At 50.1% G+C, this 20,316-nt stretch overlaps 1 protein-coding gene across 1 annotated transcript; it reads left to right on the forward strand.

Annotated features, from left to right (window-relative positions):
- The first annotated feature begins 1,412 nt into the window (after positions 1 to 1,412).
- On the forward strand, positions 1,413 to 14,895 carry LOC139013271 (RLA class II histocompatibility antigen, DP alpha-1 chain-like). The gene is made up of 5 exons (XM_070419449.1): positions 1,413 to 1,499; positions 12,000 to 12,245; positions 12,550 to 12,831; positions 13,311 to 13,457; positions 14,706 to 14,895. The coding sequence occupies exons 1-5, from the start codon at positions 1,436 to 1,438 to the stop codon at positions 14,765 to 14,767; spliced, it is 801 nt and encodes a 266-aa protein (XP_070275550.1). The 5' UTR covers positions 1,413 to 1,435; the 3' UTR covers positions 14,768 to 14,895.
- Positions 14,896 to 20,316: the final 5,421 nt, after the last annotated feature.

The raw sequence follows: 20,316 nt of genomic DNA on the forward strand, positions 1-20,316 counted from the left end.
TCTAATGAGACCCTCAATGTTGTGTTAAAGAACCAACTAGAAATTAAGCATACACTGACTGAAATAAAGAACATTATACAGACACCCAATAGCAGACCAGAGGAGCGCAAGAATCAAGTCAAAGATTTGAAATACGAAGAAGCAAAAAACACCCAACCAGAAAAGCAAAATGAAAAAGAATCCGAAAATACGAAGATAGTGTAAGGAGCCTCTGGGACAGCTTCAAGCGTACAAACATCAGAATTATAGGGGTGCTAGAAGATGAGAGACAGCAAGATATTGAAAACCTATTTGAAGAAATAATGACAGAAAACTTCCCCCACCTGGTGAAAGAAATGGACTTTCAGGTCCAAGAAGCACAGAGAACCCCAAACAAAAGGAATCCAAAGAGGACCACACCAAGACACATCATCATTAAAATGCCAAGAGCAAAAGACAAAGAGAAAATCTTAAAAGCAGCAAGAGAAAGAGACTCAATTACCTACAAGGGAATACCCATACAACTGTCAGCTGATTTCTCAACAGAAACTTTGCAGGTCAGAAGGGAGTGGCAAGAAATATTCAAAGTGATGAATAGCAAGAACCTACAACCAAGATTACTTTATCCAGCAAAGCTATCATTCAGAATTGAAGGTCAGATAAAGAGCTTCACAGATAAGGAAAAGCTAAAGGAGTTCATCACCACCAAACCAGTATTATATGAAATGCTGAAAGGTATCCTTTAAGAAGAGGAAGAGGAAGAAAAAGGTAAAGATACAAATTATGAACAACAAACATGCATCTATCAACAAGTGAATCTAAGAATCAAGTGAATAAATAATATGATGAACAGAATAAACTGGTAAATAGAATAGAATCAGGGACATAGAAAGGGAATGGACTGACTATTCTTGGGGGGGAAAGGGGTGTGGGAGATGGGGGAAGAGACTGGACAAAAATCGTGCACCTATGGATGAGGACAGTGGGTGGGGAGTGAGGGCGGAGGGTGGGGCGGGAACTGAGAGGAGGGGAGTTATGGGGGGAAAAAGAGAAACAAATGTAATAATCTGAACAATAAAGATTTAATTAAAAAAAATCAATGGGGAAAATATCCTCAGGTGAGGATTAACAACAACAAACCAATTACAAAAATAAAAGGAAGGTGAGCATGTCTCCTTTTAGCAGTCCTCCTCTTAGCCCCAACCCCACATGCCGGTCCTGACAGCTCTCCCACCTCCTCCCCCAGTGGGGCCTGCGTCTCCCTTCCCCTTCCCATGTGGTCTGGTTGGCTGAGCCCCTTCAAGCTGCCACCCTGCCCCGCCCGCTTCTCCCTCGCAGGGGGCGGGGAGTAAGCGCAGGAGCCAGCCCTCCTGCCCCTCCCCGCCTCCTTCTCCCCCTGTCTGGCCCAGGTGGCCACTGCAGATGCACCTGGACACAGAGGAGCCAGACCAGAGCCATGCTCCTGCCAGCTGTCGCCCTGGCTGTCCTGCTGAGCCCCTGTGGGACGGGGGCCATCAGGGGTGAGTGCTCAGTGGGCCAGAGCGGGTGGGGCTCCTGGAAGCTTTGCAGCTGCATCCGAGCCTCTTCTCTCTTCTTTCTCCTCTTCTGTGAGGTCATCTTTCTTGCTCTCGTTCTAACAACAGTAATAACCACCGTCTATGAGCACCTACCAGGTGCCAAATCTCATTTCATTTTCACAGCAACCTTTCCAGGAAGGTGCTTATTATTCTCATTTTGGAAAGACGGAGGCTCAAAGAGATTAATAAATGTCTCATGAGCCCCATGTCACAGCACTGATGACTGAGGAGCCACAGTTCTGCATCCTCCTCAGGACAGCCTGTCTGTCTCCATCTCCGTCTGTCTCTCTGACATTTCCAAGGCAAACCTCTTAAAACAGGAGTCTGCAGTGTGTGCCCACTGCCTGCCCCTTTGCCTCCCCATCTCTGGTGGCCTCTGAACAACAAACCAGCACCCCTGTCCGTGCGTCTTACATGTGTGATTAGTCATATCTGCAGTGCGACCACTTCCACCTTCCTGGAACCTTTCTCTTGTTCCCTCTTATGAGCACACTTCTCCTTGTTTTCTTCCTACTCCTTAAGCCTGTCCTTTTCAGCCTTTAAAAATGTCCATGTTGCCAGGACACGGGACTGCACACTCAGACCCTGCTGTTAGGACTTCCCATACTTTTCTTGGGTGACCCAACCCAACCTTATAACTTCACCTGCCAGACGACTCCTAGCCCATGTCTAGCGCAGTCTAGCTCAAGGTCCATCCACTTATTTCAACCTCCCTCAAATCCACTCCACGTTGTCCCCTGGGATTCAAACCCAGCCTGTCCCAAACAGAACATGTTCTCTTCCCTCAATCACGTCCTTACCCCTCATTACCGCTTCAGATGCCAGTTCTCCACTGCCTGCCTCTTCCTATCCCTCCTCTCATCCCATCATTTACTGATTCCCGTGGCTTCTCATCTCCTATTGCCCTTCAGCGCATCTGCTCGTCTCCTTCCCCTGTGTTCCTGCCCCACCACGCCTGTCACTTCTCACCTGATTGTCTGAGAGTCCTACTGGTCTTGCTTTCACACTGTGGCCACCGCCAAGTACAAATCTGACCACGTCACGCTCTTGATTGAGAGCCTTCCATCACTTCTAGAGGCTGTGGGATCAAGTCCAAACACCTGCTCAGCACACAGGCCAGGTCACCATGCGCCCCGAACCCTAACACCGACCACTGCACTTCTCCAGGCACTTTCTCTCGACTCCACTCCTGAGCTCTGTCTCCTGCTGGCAATGCCCTTCCCTGTTCTCTGTTTCCCTGAGCCCGAGCCCCCCCGCCCCCCCCCCCCTGCCTCCGCCCTGCCCCGGCAGCCCCGCTCAGATCTCATTTGACGCAGATGCTCTCCATTGGCTCCCAGCAGCACCTGTGTCCCGGTGTCGCTCAGCACTGATTGGTGTACCCAGCGATCCTCTTTCTTTGTCTTTCTCATCCTTTGGATTCCAAGCAGCAGAGGACAAGGACCATGTCTTCTGGGTTATCTCCTTAGTCCCTGGAGAGTGAAGCTTCACAATAATGTTGTGGGGCTTTTTTTTTTTTTTTTACTGAATGAAAATTAACATGTTTGCTTTAAAACGCACAGACCCTCAGCTTTAAGAATTTGTGAAAATGATAAAGATGAAACATCCTAAGGTGGACAGACTCATTCATTCAGCCAAGTCTGTACTGTTTCTCTCTCTTCTCCTCCAGCTTCTTCTCCGTAGGTGAGCAATTCTCTAGCCATGAAATTCAGTGAATCATTCATTGACAATGAATCCTGCCACTAGAAGCATCGAAAGAGAGAATTGTTTCCCACGTGTTGGCGCTGTGAGCGGGAATCTTTAATGAGGGAGTTAGACCATTGAACCCTGCAGTGTCATTTCCCCTGAGTTCCTCTGTCTTTCTCAACCCAAACTCTGTCACTTTTATTGTTTTACTGTAAGACTAATAGATTTTTCTGTTGCCAGCCGTTTGTTGCTTCTTACACATCAGTTAAAATTAAGATACTATCCCATAGATATTTTAAATGCAACAATTTTTATTTCCAATGGAAAATATACATAAAAACATAAATTCAACAAGAAAATTTGTGAATGTTGTATGAATATTAATACTTTTAACTTTTTTAGGTGTTAGATGTCATCTTTTTTAAAAAATTAAATCTTTATTGTTCAGATTATTACAGTTGTTCCTCTTTTTCCCCCCATAGCTTCCCTCCACCAGGTTCTCACCCCACCCTCTACCCTTACCTTCCCACTGTCCTCATCCATAGGTGTACGATTTTTTTACAGTCTCTTCCCCCACCCGCCACACCCCTTTCCCCCTGAGAATTGTCAGTCCACTCCCTTTCTATGCTCCTGATTCTATTCTATTTACCAGTTTATTCTGTTCATCAGATTATTTATTCACTTGATTCTTAGATTCACTTGTTGATAGATATATATCTGTTGTTCATAATTTTTATCTTTACCTTTTTCTTCTTCTTCCTCTTCTTAAAGAATACCTTTCAGCATTTCATATAATACTGGTTTAGTGGTGATGAACTCCTTTAGCTTTTTCTTATCTGTGAAGCTCTTTATCTGACCTTCAATTCTGAATGATAGCTTTGCTGGATAAAGTAATCTTGGTTGTAGGTTCTTGGTATTCATCGCTTTGAATATTTCTTGCCACTCCCTTCTGGCCTGCAAAGTTTCTGTTGAGAAATCAGCTGACAGTCGTATGGGTACTCCCTTGTAGGTAACTGACTGTTTTTCTCTTGCTGCTTTTAAGATTCTCTCTTTGTCTTTTGCTCTTGGCATTTTAATTATGATGTGTCTTGGTGTGGTCCTCTTTGGATTCCTTTTGTTTGGGGTTCTCTGTGCATCCTGGACTTGTAAGTCTATCTCTTTCACCAGGTAGGGGAAGTTTTCTGCCATTATTTCTTCAAATAGGTTTTCAATATCTTGCTCTCTCTCTTTTTCTGGCACCCCTATAATTCGGATGTTGGTATGCTTAAAGTTGTCCCAGAGGCTCCTTACACTATCTTGATATTTTTGGATTCTTTTTTCTTTTTGCTTTTCCGGTTGGGTATTTTTTGCTTCTTCGTATTTCCAATCTTTGACTTGATTCTTGGGATCCTCTTGTCTGCTGTTGGATCTCTGTATATTGTTCTTTATTTCAGTCAGTGTATGCTTAATTTCTAGTTGGAGCTTTTTCATATCCTTGAGGGTCTCACTAAATTTATCAGCGGTTTCTAGAAAATTCTTGAAAAGCCTTATAACTGAGGTTTTGAACTCTATATCCTGTAGTTTGCTTTCCTCCATTTCTGTCATTTGTGACCTGTTTCTTTGAATCCGCATTTTTAATGCTTCCCTGTGTTGATAGAGTGGCTTTGTGTGCTAGGTGTCCTATAGGGCCCAGTGGCTCAGCCTCCCCAATTACCTGAGGTGGACACTCTTGGTGCACCCCTTTGTGGGCTGTGTGCACAGTCTTGTTGTAGTTAAGCCTTGATTGTTGTTGGTATCACTGGGAGGAATTGACCTCCAGGCCAATTGGCTGTGAAAATCAGCTGTGTCTACAGTGGGAGAACTTCTGTGCTGGAGACACCCTTCTCAGGCAAGACTTGCTTCAGTGGGGCTTTGGTGCTCACTGAGTCTGCCCCCTGAGTGTGTCCCTTATGGATCTGAGGAGTTGTAATCTGGATGGTCCCACTCTGACCACTGGGTACACTGGCTCTTGGATCTCTAAGGAGGTGCTAATTTAGCCTCTGCTCGAGGCTACCCAGCAGGAGCTATGGAGAGATCTGGAGATTACTCTTCCTTGTTTGGGGTTTGGAGGTGCCCAGATGAGGCCCAGCTGTGAAGCAGTGCAAGCTGCTGTGGAGCATTGAGCCTTCTTTTGGATGTTCTGGGTCTGTCTGACCCAGCTGCAGTTTGTTAGGCAATTTTAGATCTTAAGGGGCCAGCCCATTCATATACAAAAGCCTCTGCTCGCAGCTTGGGTGGGGTGGGGTCTCAGGAAATCAACAGGGTGGAGCAAATAGCTATGGCTGATCCTCAGTCCTGCCCTAAGAGGCCCCAGGGTCTCAGTGTCCCAAGGTAATCGAGGTAATCACTGCAAGCACCTCTGAGAGAAAGCCGCCCTCGAGTTCTGACTAATGCCAGATAGTTCAGTTTCTCCCCATACGAGTCTGGGTCCCCAGAGACTCACCCAGAACTGGAATTCAGAGCCATCGGGAGCTTGTGTCTGCTTCCCGATTGAAAAAGACACCGGTGTCCTCTTTTGCCAACCCTTTCCGTGTGCGCGTGCCTCCGTACCTCTGCACTTTACTTCCGCACTTTCTCTGAGTCTCAGTGTGTTTTTCTCTTTCCTTCTAGTTGTAGAATTTCCACTCAGCCAGCCTTCCTGTGGTTCTGGATGATGTCCGTTCTCTCCTTTAGTTGTATTTTTGAAGTGGTTGTGCGAGGCAGCAATTTCCGGTGTTTACCTATGGCGCCATCTTGGTTTCTCCAATACTTTTAATTTTAATATGCCTAAAATAAAAGTGTTTTTGTTACTGAACAAGGCCTGGGCCCAAAAAGGGTCTGCCTCAGATGGGGGTGTGGTGTGTGGGTTCTTTTTTTATTTAAAATATATTTTTATTGATTTCAGAGAGGAAGGGAGAGGGAAAGAGAGATAGAAACATCAATGATGAGAGAGAATCATTAATTGGCTGCCTCTTACATGCCCACACTGGGGATTGATCCCACAACCCGGGCATGTGCCCCGATTGGGAATTGAACCATGACCTCCTAGTTCATGGGTTGATGCTGAACCACTGAGCTATGTCAGCTTTTTGTGTGTGGGTTCTTGACTTCGGGCAGGAAAGATTTCACAATACGAGTCCAGGTGATATAGAGAGTATGTTTATTAATGCTGGGAACAAAGGGAGGAGTTAGGGTAGAAGAAGCAACGGGAGAGAGCCGAGGCTGGGCTGTTTTGGTTCTCTAGAAATGTTACAGGAAGGAAGTGAGCCGAGGAGTGGCTGCTGTCAGCTCACTGGAAAGTAACAGTCACAGTGAAAGAGCTAAGTCAAGGTGGGGCTGCTGTTAGCTCCTTGGAAAATCAGAGAGGAGAACCAAGATGGTGTCATAGGTAAACGCCTGTACTCACCACCTCCCACAAGTACATCAAAATTGTAACTAAAATACAGAACAACCATCATTCAGAACCGCCTGAAAGCTGGAAGTCCTACAACTAGAGAACGAAAGAAGAAAGCACACTGAGGCTGGCAGGAGGGGTGGAGCTGCAGAACGGGCTTGTCCAACACTCACTTGCAGCAGGTTTTTTTAATCAGGAGGGATATCTCCAAGGCTTCTCAGGAGAAGCAGGGGGTCCCAGCCCCACACCAGACCACCAGCCCAAGGTTCCAGAGCTTGGAAGAGAAGTTCCCATAACTCTAGACTGTAAAAACTGGTGGGGATTATGGCTGAGTAACATAGAGGCTGCTGAAGTCCCAGGTGTTCCTCTTAAGGGGCCCACACACAAACTTACACAGTCTCGCTTCCTCTGAGCCCCATAGCCTGGTGGCACCTTTGGGGGAATGTAGGAGCATACGGGGAGGAACTGGACTGTCTGGCATTGGGGCAGAAACTTGGGGGTGGCTTTCTCCCAGACAGGAGTGCTCACAGGAGTCATTGTTCCTGTGCTGGGACCTCCCCCATCACAGAGCTGACTGGCAGCCATATCTGAGTTTCCATCAGCTTGGCCCACACTGTTTTCTCTGCCCTGGTGACTCCCTGAGACCCCACCCCATCCAATTTGCAGCCCCACCCAAGCTGTTTGCAGCAGCTTTTCCATATGAATGGCCTGTTCTGGCTCAGGCTTCAGACTTTCCTAAAATCTCTTAAACAAACAGCAGCTGGAGTCAGCATGCCCCAAACCTATCAATAAAAGGCCCAAGACCTGATACCATCCTTGCTTCATAGCTGGGTCTCCCTTGGGCACTTCCTAGCCCAATGCAAGTAGCAGCCATCTGCAGATCTCTCTGTAGCTCCTGCCAGGTGCCCCCAGGCATTGGTTGACTTTGCACCTCCCTGGAGACCCAAGAGCCAGTGCACCCAGTGAACAGCTTCAGACCATACCAGATTACAGCTCTACACATTCACAAGCAACACACACAAGGGGCATACTCAGTGAGCTCCAAAGACCCATTGAAGCAAGTCCTGCTCCATAGGGGTGTCTCCTGCACAGCAGCTCTTTCACTGTAGCCACAGCTGGTCCTCACAGCCAATTGACCAGGAGGTCAATTCCTCCCAGTGATGCCAACAACAATCAAGACTCAACTATGCCCTAGTTGGTTTGGCTCAGTGGGTAGAGCATCAGCCTGTGGACTGAAGGATCCCAGGCTTGATTCCAGTCAAGGGCACATGCCTGGGTTGCAGGCTTCATTCCTAGTAGGGGTTGGGCAGAAGGCAGCCAATCAATTATTCTCTCATCTTTGATGTTTCTAGCTCTCTCTTCCTCTCCCTTCCTTTCTGAAATCAATAAAAATACATTTAAAAAAGAAGACTCAACTACAAGACTGTGCACATAGCCCACACAGGGGCACACCTAGAGTGCCAGCTCAGGTGACTAGGGAGGCTGAGCCACTGGGCTCTATAGGACACCTACTGCACAAGGCCACTCTACTAACTCCAGGAGAAATAACAGCTCTACATAGAATACATAGAAATAAATACAGGGAAGCAGTCAGAATGCAGAGACAAAGAAACATGTCACAAATTAAAGAAATGGAAGAAATCTCCAGAAAAAGAACTAAATGAAATGGAAGCAAGAAAACTATAGATACAGAGTTCAAAACAATGTTTAAAAGGTTACTCAAGGATCTTAATGAAAGTTTCAAGGAACTTAATGAGAGCTTCAAGAGAATTAATGAGAGCAGGACTTAGACTTTCATAATCTTAGTGAGAATGTCAAAGACATGGAAAAGAACCAGTCAGAATTAAACACACACTAACTGAAAGAAAGAATAATTTACAGGGATACAACAGTAGGGTAGAGGATTCTGAGGATCAAATCAACAATTTGAAATATGAAGAAGCAAAAAACACCCAATCAGAAGAGCAAAAAGAATCCCAAAAAGAATCCAAAAACATGAAGATAGTGTAAAGAGCCTCTGGGACAACTTCAAGCATACCAACATTTGCATTATGAGGGTGCCAGAAAGAGAAGAGAGAGAGCAAGATATTGAAAACTTATTTGAAGAAATAATGACAGAAAACTTCCCCTACCTGGTGAAAGAAATAGACTTACAAGTCCAGGAAGCACAGAGAGTCCTAAACAAGAGGAACCTAAAGAGGACCACACCAAGACACATCATAATTACAATACTAAGGGTTAAAGACAAAGAGAGAATCTTAAAAGCAGCAAAAGGGAAGGTGTTAGTTACTTCAAGAGAGCACCCATAGGACATCTGCTGATTTAGCAATAGAAACTTGGGAATGGGAAAAAATAGTCAAAGTGATGAATAGCAAGGGCCTACAACCAAGATTACTCTACCCACCAAAGCTATCATTTAGAATTGACGGTCAGATAAAGAGCTTCACAGACAAGAAAAAGCTAAAGGATTTCACCACCACCAAACCAGTATTATAAGAAATGTTGAAGAGTATTCTTTAAGAAGAGGAAGAGCCCTAGTTGCCTTGGCTCAGTGGATAGAGCGTCAGCATGTGGACTGAAGGGTCCTGGATTCAATTCCAGTCAAGGGCACATACCTGTGTTGCAGGCTCCTTCACAGCCTGGACCCTGGTCAGAGAGAGTGCAGGAGGCAACCAATTGATGGGTTTCTCTCACATTGATGTTTCTCTCTGTCTTTCCCTCTTTCTTCCACCCTCCCTAAAAGTCAATGGGAAAATATCCTCGGTGAGGATTAACAACAACAAAAAATAAACAAATGAAAATACTCCACTGGATTCTTTGCCTTAGAATGTGTGGCTGTGAGTCAAATTCTCTTTTAAAAAAAAAGGAGGAAGAGAAGAAGAAAAAAATATGAACAATAAAATGGCAATAAATACATATCTATGAATTGAATCTAAGAATCAAAATAACGAACAAGAAATCTAGTAAACAAAATAAATGATGAATAAAATAGAATCAGAGGCTTGGAAACATGGAACAGACTGATGAATCTCAGAGGGAAGAGGGGTTGGGGTGGGTGGGAAGAGATTAACCAAAGGTCTTATATGCATATATGCATTACCTATGGGCACAGAGAATAGGGTCATGAAGGTCTGGGGTGGGGTGGGAACCAGGTGGAGGGGGGCAATGGGATGAAAAAAGGGGGACATCTGTAATACTCTCAACAATAAAGATTTAAAAATAATTAATTAATTAAAAATAAAATCAGAGAAATGGGGCCTTGGAGAGAGGATCAAGGGGTTAGCCCAGGACAAGCTGCTGCTGCCGCCCATTTCTCCCTGGTTGCAAGTCTCCTGGGGACCCTTAGATTTTAGGAGAAAGAAAGTAAAGAGTTCATGCCCAAGAAGGGCCATGGACATGCTCTGGGCATCCATTGTCTTGAGGGTTTCCTCTCTCTTCTGCGGGTGAGAATCTAAGGGAGGGCTCCAGCAGAATATTCATCAGCTTTCCACATGCGTTTTTAATACGCTGATGTATTAAATTAGCTGCTAGGGATTCTGGGATTATTCTTTGGTTTGCTTTACTGTTTTACTTTTATCTTGGGTCTGTCTGGCTCTAATCAGGCTTTTGTTATTTGTTCCCCTGACTTCATCTGTCCTCGGGTTTGGCTGGCACAAATGGCATTACGCAGGTCTCCCTCCTCTCTCTCCATGACCATGGTGATGGAAGCTATGCATTCTCTGGTTAGGGAGGAGAGGTATACACCATTTTCTCTCAAGTGTCCTTGGTTGGGGAAGATAAGGTCTTGCGATTCACTAGCTGCTATAAGTTGTTCAAATTGTTTGATCTCATTTAATTATCTTATCTCAGTTTCCTCATTCCATTTGCCTGAGAATTTTTCTAGCTTCTTACTATCCTGGCTTATTATGAACAAAATTACATAACCTACCTTTTGAAATTTTCTTTTTATTTTAAAAAATCTTTATTGTTGAGAGCATTACAGATGTCCCTCCCCCTCCCCCCCTCCCCCCCAATTGCCTCCCTCCACCTGGTTCCTGTTTGCCCCAGGTCTTCTCAGCCCTATTGTCTGTGTCCATAGCTAATGCACATATGCATATAAGATCTTTGTTTACTCTCTTCCCGCCACCCCCCTCACCACCCTCTTTCACTCTGAGAATTGTCAGTCTGTTCCATTTCCATGCCTCTGATTCTATTTTATTCACCAACGTATTCTGTTCATTAGATTTATTATTAATTTTTTAAATTTTAGATTCAATTGTTGATAGATATGTATTTATTGCCATTTTATTGTTCATATTTTTCTTCTTCTTCTTCTTCTTCCTCTCCCTCTTCCTCTTATTAAAGAATACCCTTTGACATTTCATGTAATACTGGTTTGGTGGTGATGAACTCCTTTAGCTTTTTCTTGTCTGTGAAGTTCTTTATCTGACCTTCAATTCTAGATAATAGCTTTGCTGGGTAGAGTAATCTTGGTTATAGATCCTTGCTATTCATTGCTTTGAATATTTCCTGCCACTCCCCCCATAATGTGAATGTTGGTACCCTTGAAGTTGTCCCAGAGGCTCCTTACACTATCTCCATATTTTTGGATTCTTTTTTCTTTTTGCTCTTTTGATTGGGTGTTTTTTTTGCTTCCTCATATTTCAAATTGTTGATTTGATTCTCAGAACCCTCTACTGTTGAATCCCTGTAAATTATTCTTTATTTCAGTTAGTGTATGCTTAATTTCTGACTGGTCCTTTTCCATGTCTTTGGCATTCTCAGTAAGATCCTGAAAGTCTCACTAAGTCCCTTGATGCTCTCATTAGTTTTCTTGAAGCTCACATTAAGTCCCTTAAAACTCCCATGAAGATCCTCAAGTAACCTTATAACCATTGTTTTGAACTCTGTATCCAGTAGTTTGCTTGCTTCCATTTCTTTCATTTGTGACTTGTTTCTTTGTCTTCACATTTTGGCTGCCTCCCTGTGTTTGTTTCTATGTATTGGGTAGAGTTGCTATGCCCTTTTGAGTTGGTAGAGTGGCTTGTGTATTGGGTGTCCTGTAGCGAGAGAGAAAAACATCGATCAGCTGCCTCCTACATGTCCACTACCAGGGATCAACTCCACACCCGGGGCATGTGCCCTGACTGGGAATCGAACTGGCAACCAGGAATGACAGATGCTTAAGTCTTCAGGAACAAGAGAAACATCCTGAATTTTAAACAGTAATTTCTCTCATTGTTTTCCCCAGTTCTTTTCTTTCATTTTGCATTTCTCATGCTCTGTGTTATTCCTTCATGTTCCCAATAACCTTCCTTTATCTACTGGCTCTCTGTGTTCTGTTTATTTTTCCTACTTATTTACCTGTTCTCCAACCTCCCTCCTTGCAGCCGACCATGTGTCAACGTATGCAGAGTTTGTGCAGACGCACAGCCCCTCTGGGGAGTATATGTTCCAGTTTGATGGGGACGAGCAGTTCTACGTGGACCTGGATAAGAAGGAGACTGTCTGGCGGCTGCCGGAGTTTATTCACACCTTTGACTATGATGCTCGGAGGGGGATTGCTGACATCGTCATGGCAAGAAAGAACTTGGACACCCTGGTCCAGCGGTCCAACCACACCAGGGCCACGAATGGTACTGCTTACCCTTTTTCGTCCCTCAGCCCAGGGGCAGGGTGGGGAGCCCAGAGCCCACTCGTGGTGGCCCCGTGAGGGGGCAGTATCCTGAGGGTCAGAGGAGGCATTGCCTTCTTATTTGAGGAAGAGGTTGGGCTGAGGGAGGCCAGGTCAGGGGCACAAGAAGCCGTGACTCTGACCTGGGAGCCCTGGGGGCGAAGGGTGGGCCTGAGACAGTTATTCTATGACTGGAGAATATTGGGCCCGAGTGGACCCCTGAGAGGCAGCCGGAGGCCTAGACTCACCAGCTGCTGTTCCTTCAGAGCCCCCGGAGGTGACTGTGTTTCCCAAGGAGCCGGTGGAGCTGGGTCAGCCCAACACCCTCATCTGCCACGTGGACAAGTTCTTCCCACCCGTGCTCAACGTCACCTGGCTGCGCAACGGGCGGGCGGTGACGGAAGGCGTGGCTGAGACCATCTTCCTGCCCAGCACAGAGTTCAGGTTCCACAAGTTCCACTACCTGACCTTCGTGCCCTCGGCCGAGGACGTCTACGACTGCCGGGTGGAGCACTGGGGCCTGGCCGGCCCGCTCCTCGGGCACTGGGGTACGAAGCCGCGCCCTCAGCAACACCATCCTGACACTGTCTCTAGTCCAGGACCCTCTCTCCTCGGCGCCTGCTCTCATCGTCCTGAAGAGCAGGCGACTCTTAATTCTGTGGCATATTGTTACTCTACCCAATGTCACCATCTCCTGGTTTCTAACTTTTTTTTTTTTTTTTAATTTTCACATGAGGATATTTTTTCCATTGCTTTTCAGAGAGCATGGAAGGGAGGGGGAGAGAGAAACATTGATGTGAGATAGGCACAGACACTGGTGGCCTCCTGCATGCACCCGACTGGGGGTGGCAGGGAATGAAGCCGCCACCCAGGTATGTGCCAGTGACCAGGAACCGAACCTGAGACGCTTTGGTGCACCGGACGGCACTCTTACCACTGAGCACACCAGCCAGGGCCCCTGAAAGCCCACAGCCAAGGCCAGCTCCTGCTCCTACACTTCTGACTTCATCTTTCCTTTGTGCTCCAGAGGCCCAGGAGCCGATCCAGGTGCCCGAGACAACGGAGACGGTGGTCTGTGCCCTGGGCCTGCTGGTGGGCCTGGCGGGGATCATTGCTGGCACCATCGTCCTGAAGAGCAGGCGACCCGACAGCGTCCCTGGGTGCAGGGGCCCCTGTGAGTCCTCGGGCATGGGTAGGAGGGGCACAGTGGAAAGGAGTGGCCAGCGCTATGGGCGGGGATGTGTTACTGCACGAGGGCCTGCTGCCCAGGCACGTCGGCGCCAACACTGTGGCACCGGCTTTGGGGAGGAGAAAAGGCCTGTACCTGTGAGGCGCCGGCCGGGAACTGCAGCAGAGGCTCCAGCCTGTCTCCCGGGCTGGGTGGGTGTGAGGGGCAGCAGTTAAGGGCTCACAGGTGTTGCTCGTGAATGGAGTTTCCCAAGGGTTCCTGGTGATGGATCCACTTTGGTTCTGGGTGTTGTTAGACATGTAAGAAACACACACGACGTTAATGTGCACCGTGAATATCAGCAGGAAGCAGAAGCTCCTTTTACCCATAATGCACAGTTCCTGGCACACAGTGGGTCCTCAGCACATGTCTCTATCAGTGAGTAATTCTTACTTATGTAATATGTACTCATTGAATACTTTCTACCTCCAAAGACTGCAACTCATTTGGAGCTAGGTGCAGCCACGCGGTTTGCTTGGAACGATGAAATGTAGGAAGTGATGTGATTTCCAGGGGGACCACTCAGAGGCGGTGTGCGATTCGCTAGGTCCCGTCCATCCCCTTAGGGTGCTGGGCGCAGGTGCTGAGAAAAGGTCTGTCTGTGGCGCCCAGCAGCCCTGATCAGCAGCTGCCCGCTGGCGGCTGGACACGCGGCAGGAACAGACGCTGGGCGCCAGGGATGTGCTACTCAGAGGGCTCACCTCACTGCGCAAGGGTGGAGCTCAGGGAGCAGAGAGGCAGGAGGTTAGAAAGGTTTCATCGCAGAAGCCAAAGGAGCGGGGATTTCGGAAGGAGGCAGCGGTTACTCGTGTCAGCTGTCAGCAGCGAAGTACTCAAAGTGCTCAGCGTCGTTGGAGATGGTGCTTGGAGCCCCTTAGAGAGCGGCCTCTCACAGTGTCCAGCCCTTAGCCCTCCCCCGCCCCCCGCCCCCTCGCGCCTCGGTCCACTTGTCTCACTGCTGGGCCTCGCTGTCTTGGAGCTCAGAGCAGCTGCGCTGGGGAGAGCTGGGGAAAGTGAAGGGACATCTCCCTGGGCGCCCTGGCTTCTCACCCACCTGCTGGGCGGCAGCAACACCTGCTGGGACACCTCCCCCCCAACCCCCAGGCCTGGGAGGAGGCAGGGGAGGGAGGCGGGAGAGGGACGAGGGTCAGTGCCCCACTGGGTGTCCTAACCCTGCTGTTTGTCCTTCTGCAGGCGACAAGCTGTCCGTGACAGAAGAGGACGGAGGGGAGACACCAGGGTCAGGTCTACTTTGAAGCTCGAGGTCCTTTGAGTCTCTGTATTCAGCATCAGTGACTGAGGTCCCCAAGGACCCCTCACCTCCGGCCTGTCTGTGACCTTTCTCGCACTTAGCAACCTGCAAAGCCTCGCCTGTAGAAGCCAATAAATGATGAGATTTGAAGTGTGGTGACACCGCATGGTCTCCGAGCCCCCGTCTCCCCTGGGAATTCTCCCCACCAGGCTCCGGCCTGAGACCCCCCCAGACCAACACACCTGCCTGTCAGGGCTGGTTGCGCCTCCAGGGCCTTTTCTGGGCTCTACGCCTGCAGCTCCCCCGGGGCACACATCCTGGGCCTGGGACTGGTGCCATGTGGCACTTTGTGGCCCTGCCGGGGTGGGGGGAGGGGGTAGGTCTAGAGCACGTTGGCCCCGCCCCGGGCACTTCCCCAGCATCAGTGCGGGGCACAGGGAGCAAGCAGGTCGGTGCTCAAGATGCTCATGGTGGGGCTGGCTCCCTCAGAATGATTCCTCACATCCTCTCTGTGCCGCTGCTCACCTCCTTAGCCGCTCTCTCTTATTTCACCTGGAACCAGACCCCTTCTGGCCTCTGACCTCTGGGCCCCCTCCTCTCTGGGCAGCAGAAAAGACTCATCTCCACCAGATCCACTATTTCTCCACAGCGAGGCTGCTAAGCCCTTAGTGTGTCAGTGTCTTCTCTCAGGGCACAGCCCCTCCCAGAGTGCAGACGGTTGGCTCTGGGGCTGGGCCAGGAGGACAGGCACGGTGTCGGTGTCATCTGTACTGTGCCCCCTGCTGCCCCCACCCCACACTTCCAGCCTCATTTCTCCCCCCATTTTCTTTCAAGGGCATCCGCACCCACCTGTGGAGGTCCCCAGTGTGCTAGCTGGTTTATTCATGTCTAAGCCCCAATGTGGTTAAGGTCCTAGCTCTCCCCCACTCTCTTCCCCCCCCCCCCCCGCACCCCTCCCCCAGCAAAGTATGGGAATGAGTAGAGTTTCAATGGGGGAATTCGAACATAAACTACCTCACTGTTCTACTCTGCATGATCTTGGGGTGAACTGGAACCAGAAGTAAGGGGTGCGATGAGGAGTTGATACAGGAGCCTAGTTTTGCAGAAGGGGCAGGTTGGGGAGGAGGCATCTCCCGTTCCTCACTCCCGCTCTGGCCGGGCCCTAAGGTGCTGGACAGGGGGATGCAGCAGGTGCTCATGGGCCTGACTTCAGCTAGTCCTCGCTGCCCATCACTGGCCTCGGGGTGGGGTCGCCCTGGTTCTGGGACAGGGCCTGAGCCTGGAGCACGGGTTGTACTGCGTGACCCTGGGACCCAGGCTCTGCAGGGTCACCATGGTTTCCCCTTTCGGATCTTTGATGTTGAAATGGTGGTGCTTTTTTTTTTGTTTTTTTGTTTGTTTTTTTTTTTTTTTTTGCATTTGTTTGTGCTTGTTCTTTTTTTTCTTTTGAGGTTTAATTGACATACAGCATTATATTAATTTCAGGTATTGCTAAGAGAGTAAGTCTCAAAAGTTCTCATTACAAGAAAAATGTCTGTAACTATGTATGGTGAAGGCTGTTAACTACTTACGAATGTGATCATTTTACAATATATGCAAATATCGAATCATTATGCTGTACGCCCGGAACGTCACCCTGACCTCCGTGAGAGCCTTGTCCCCCCAAAGCCACTCCTGGCCGCCAGGCGCATTGTGTCCCGCAGGCACACACCCTGCTCTCTTCTGTCTCTGGTGGGAAATGTGGCCCCTGGGTGATGTCGGCCCTCAGAGCCTCTCTGTGGGTTGGGCCCACATGGGATGCTCCCCCCGCCATCATTCCCCTGAGCCAGGCCCCCCAAGAGCAGCGGCTCTGCACTTACCTGGGGTGTCTGTCCTGAGCCCAAGGGGAGCTCAACATCACCAAGGGCATCAGCAGAGCGGCCATGCAGGGGGCCCCAGCGGCCTGCGGGGCCACCATCCTGGATCCTGGGCGGGGGGTTGGTGGGAGGCCTGGCCGAGAGATTCGCAGAAGGAGCAGTGGCACTCCGTGGGCCTCCCTCCTCAACTATTAGAGTCATGAGCCAGGACAGCCCCTGATCCCTGGGTGTGGCCGGTTCCAGAAAGGGAACCAATGGGTAGGACTTGTCCCTCCAGGTAGAGGGCGGGGACAGCCGCCAGCCTGCGGCCCAGATCACGGGGGTGGGGTGGGGGGCGCCAGCAGGAGGCGGCCGGCCTGTGTGCGGTAGATGGTGAGGACAAGTGGTTTACAAGTGGTTTACATTGTGAGCATGTATACGCTAATTCAGGAGTCCCCACATCCTCCAGGCGGCTCAACTGCTCGCTATGACGTGCACTGACCACAGGGGGCAGACAGCCAAGGCAGCGGAGTTGCACCGGGACCACAGGGAGGGCGGTGCGCGCGTGGCTCCGCTTCACCCCGAGAAGGGGAAGGAGAAGAAGTCGCTGCAGCGCAGGTACATGGGGCCGCGGGGCCTCCTCCCTTCCCCTCGGGCTGGGGCTCGCACACACCAGGAGGCAGGAAAGGTGACCAGGGTCAGAACACCCGCTTCTTGGGGTCAGGAGACTGAGTCCACCTGGATTTTCAGATCCGGAACCCAGAGAGTGAGTTGCCCAGAGAGCTCACCCTTCTCTCCGGACGGTTAGGGTGCAGTCTCTCACTCGTTAATGTTTCTATCTCTCTATCCCTCTCCTTTTCTTCCTCTAAAAACAAACAAACATACATATTTAAAAAATACAAGCACAGCACTAGAGTCCCACTCAGTCATTAGCAATGAGTCCAGCCCATCATCCTATTGAGGACGTTTACATGGCCCATAACTTTATGAAAATTGCTCAACATTTTTAGTCAGGAAATTCACATTAAGCCAGGAGGTGATGTCACTGCACCTCTCCCAGAACGGCGAAATGAAAAACTCAGACAAAACCAATTGTTGGCAAGACTTTGGACTAATTCTATGTCATGTATTGTTGGTGCGAGAGTAAGTTGATGCAAATACTTTGACAAATGCTTAGACAGTGCTCTCTACACCCAAACATTTGCTCTCAGCAATCCTCTCAGTTATATACGCAGCAGCCATGCCTGCACCTGTGTGCCAACATATGTGAAGGGATTATTCACAGCAGCGTGACTTGTAAAATCCGGGTACAACACACATGCCCGTGAGCAGTAGAGGGCCAGGAGTGTGGTTGTTCGCATGTGGGACCCCCTGCAGCCATGGCAGTGAATAAGCTACGGCCACACACAGCCACAGGAATGAGGCCCCGACAACAGTGAGTGAGAGCCAGGGTCAGAGGGGTGCCCCTGGAATATCTCACCTCAGAATCTGACAGAACTCATCTCTGGTGTTAGACACGAAGGGAGTGGTTACTGGGGTGGGGGCAGTGTGTGACCAAATAAGATCCGAGGGCCCTGGGGTGCTGGGAGCGCCGTGGGCGGTGTCCATCCTGACATTCGCTCTGTGGAAGCCACTGGACACCACGCTTTGTCCACCCTCTCTGTGGGTGTGGTCCTTCATGAAAGTAGACTTTTCTGGATTTTTGAAATAATTCTCTTAAAGCCAACCTGGAATTATTCTCACTAATGCTTTTGGAAATGCGTCTGGGGTGTGGACGGTGGCAGGTGGCCACTCGCCTTCCTCGGTCCTGCGCCCCAGTCCTGCGCCCCGGCGGGTCCCCTCGCTCCTGTCGCAGAGGCCGTTCCCTGCTGACCCGCACTCACCCTTCCAGGCCTTGGTCAGGGCCAGGGCCCCGAGAGCAGCAGGAGGAGGGTTTGGGACCTGGGGGCTCGCATCCTGGGGGTCTGGGGAGACTTGGCGCCGATTGGCTTCTTTAGAAACCGGACCGGGCTGGGCCCTGAGTATCCAGGAAGGAGGACCCCACAGAGGTTGTGAGAGGGAGAAGTGAAACCCCAGGGAGATGGGGACTCCCCGACTCTGAGCTTCCCCCTTAGACTGCGCCCTCGGGCTGAGCCCCTGAGAGCCAGGCCTGGGCTGCCGATACTACATTGCCAGACCCGATCCGTCATCGCACCGGTTTCCAGAGCTTAGGCCGCCCTGCGGGGATGCCGGGGAGGTGGTGGCCGAGCGTGGGAGCGGGAAATGCCGGCGGTGGAAGGGCGGGCTGTTGGCAATGACAAGGGCGAGGGTCGGCAAGGGAGTGGGCCCGGGAGAGCCGAGTGAAGGTCAGGGAGGAGCGGAGCTCGGGGCGTGAGCGGCCGGCTGAGAGCACCGTTTCCGCTGGACGTGCCCTGTCCCTGTTGTAAAATCACCGCCAACCGAGTGGCTTTACGCGCGGCCATTCATTATCTCGCGGCTGCAGGCTACACAGCCCCGGCCCTCACGGGGCCAGAACCAGGCGCGACAGGTCCCTGCTCCTCACGGGGCTCTGGAGGCACCACTGCCCAGCCCGGCGCTTGGTTGTCTGAATGCAGATTCCTGCGGAGCAGGGCTGAGGTCCCCTTCCTTGCTGGCTGTCAGCTGGAGCCCCCTGAGCTCCTAGGGGACGACTTGGGCCCTGGAACGTGGCCCTGGCGGCACCGATCCTTCCCCCGTGGAACCTCCCTGACCTCCTGGCCCGCATCTCTCCTGCAGCGTCTCCCACTCCAGCCGGAGAAACTGCTCTGCCGGCCCACTCACCCAGCGCTCCCTGTCCAAGGTCCTGAACCGCAATGCACCACCCAAGTCTCTGCGTGTAAGGACACTGCCCACCGGCTCCAAGGATTGGGCTAGATGTCTGTTCAGCCTTCCACGTCTGCTTGTGCTGAAAGCACCGAGGATCAAGGAGGGAGCACCCTGGGGAGAGTGGCAGCGAGCGGAGCTAAAAGGAGTGGGGGTCCCTGCGATGAGGGGGTGGGGGCTCCAATCTGACGATGGATTAGGGGGTGTTAGGGAAGAGGGAGGGTCAAACCAGCTGAGGAGCAAGCACCCCACCCACCACAGGCCCCGAGGCACAAGGTCAGAGGGAGAGGAGACCCCATGGGAGTGTGGACTCAGGGTACCTCCTTTATGTTTCGGGTTATAATCCAGCATGTTGTTGCTCGCACTGTCCCAGCTGCATTCATAGCCAGCGGTGCTGGGGCTCGGGGAGCCCAGCCATGCACTCCACCTTGGGGAGGTACATTCCCCTTCCCACATTCCAAGGTGTTCCCGGCTCACCTTGTATTTGTTTATGTCTTACCCAGGAATCAGCTACTTTTCTGAAGAGCTCTGGGTCCTTTTATTGGAGGATGATATTTTGAGCCCTGCCGTGACCTGCAGGGTGGGTTTCAGGATGACCTATAGGAGGGCTGATGCACAATGAAGATACTACATATGAAAAATGAATTTTTAAGGCATGGGAGGCCAGGTGGAGCCTCTTGCAAGAAGAGGAACCACAAGTCTGGGTCCTGACTGCTTTTATTCATTTTGGTTACACATTTGCCCTTTAGCAATGCATGCAGGCAGAGCAGATAGAATCAAAGGTCAGTAAAGCTCAGTAAAGTTTAGTAAACAACGTAAAGATTATCGATCAGGAAGTCCCCTCGAGCCGTTGCCATCACTGCAGGAGCGATCTATC

The sequence above is a fragment of the Myotis yumanensis genome, unplaced genomic scaffold, assembly GCF_028538775.1.
Source record: "Myotis yumanensis isolate MYYU_CA2020_CCGP unplaced genomic scaffold, mMyoYum1.0.hap1 SCAF_6, whole genome shotgun sequence".
Classification (NCBI taxonomy): domain Eukaryota; kingdom Metazoa; phylum Chordata; class Mammalia; order Chiroptera; family Vespertilionidae; genus Myotis; species Myotis yumanensis.